Source organism: Pteropus alecto, unplaced genomic scaffold, assembly GCF_000325575.1.
Source record: "Pteropus alecto unplaced genomic scaffold, ASM32557v1 C18195224, whole genome shotgun sequence".
NCBI lineage: Eukaryota > Metazoa > Chordata > Mammalia > Chiroptera > Pteropodidae > Pteropus > Pteropus alecto.
Genome location: NW_006491054.1, coordinates 1 through 980, shown reverse-complemented (window position 1 = coordinate 980; position 980 = coordinate 1). Strand labels below are relative to the sequence as shown.

The 980-nt window shown below is 37.3% G+C and overlaps 1 protein-coding gene across 1 annotated transcript; it reads right to left on the bottom strand.

Moving 5' to 3' along the window:
* Nucleotides 1–22: 22 nt before the first annotated feature.
* Nucleotides 23–961, bottom strand: LOC102886963 (olfactory receptor 6C6-like). The gene has a single exon (XM_006925233.2). It carries the CDS (start codon nucleotides 959–961, stop codon nucleotides 23–25), a length of 939 nt encoding a protein of 312 aa, XP_006925295.2.
* Nucleotides 962–980: the final 19 nt, after the last annotated feature.

Below are 980 nucleotides of genomic sequence, written 5' to 3'. Positions count from 1 at the left end.
ATTTTAAAGTAAAAAATTTTCCTCATTTTTTGAAAGAAAAAAAAATCTTTTGGAGTGTATCCTTGAAAGCTTGTTTCACTTGCTGGTTCCTTAGAGTGTAAATGAAAGGGTTTAATAAAGGGGCAACTGAGGTATAGATGACAGCTACACCTTTGGATAAAGTCACCCTTTCCTTTGCCGATGGCTTCATGTAAATAAAAATACAACTACCGTAAGTAAGGGAGACTACAATCATATGAGAAGAGCAAGTGGAAAAAGCCTTTGTTCTTTTCTGAGTGGAAGGGATCTTTAGAATGGTCTTGATAATATACGCATAGGAAATCATCACTAACAGCAATGTGACCACAAGTGTTACAACAGCGAAGACAAATGAAACTAATTCTAGGAAATGAGTATCTGTGCAAGAAATCTGCAGCACAGGGGAAGTGTCACATATGAAATGATCAATGACTTTGGAAGCACAGAATTCCAGTTTTAGTCCCAAGACTAACGGTGGAAAGGTAATCAGAAAGCCAGCTGTCCATGAAGTGAGTACAAGTTGGTAGCACATTTTATTGCTCATAATGATCGAATAATGTAGGGGTTTGCAGATTGCTACATAACGGTCAAAAGACATGGCAGCCAGTAGGTAAAATTCTGTAACTTCAAATAAGAGGAAAAAGAATAACTGCGATGCGCAACCATTGTAGGAAATAATTTTGTTTTTAGTCACGATGGTTATCAGGAATCTGGGAATACAGATTGTTGTCAGCGAAACCTCCAAGAAGGAGAAATTTCGGAGAAAAAAATACATAGGAGTCTTGAGGTGGGGATCCAGCAGGGTAAGAAGGATGATGAATAAGTTTCCTGTCACACTAAATGTATAATTTAGAAAGAGAAATATGAAAATCACAATTTGCAGTTGTGGGTCATCAGTCAGTCCCAGGAGAATGAACTCTATCTCTCTTGAATGGTTCCTCATTTCAAATTTGAGTCCTATT

Coding starts and splice junctions, on each gene's coding strand:
- LOC102886963 (XM_006925233.2), bottom strand. CDS start 961: ATGAGGAACCATTCAAGAGAGATAGAGTTCATTCTCCTGGGACTGACT.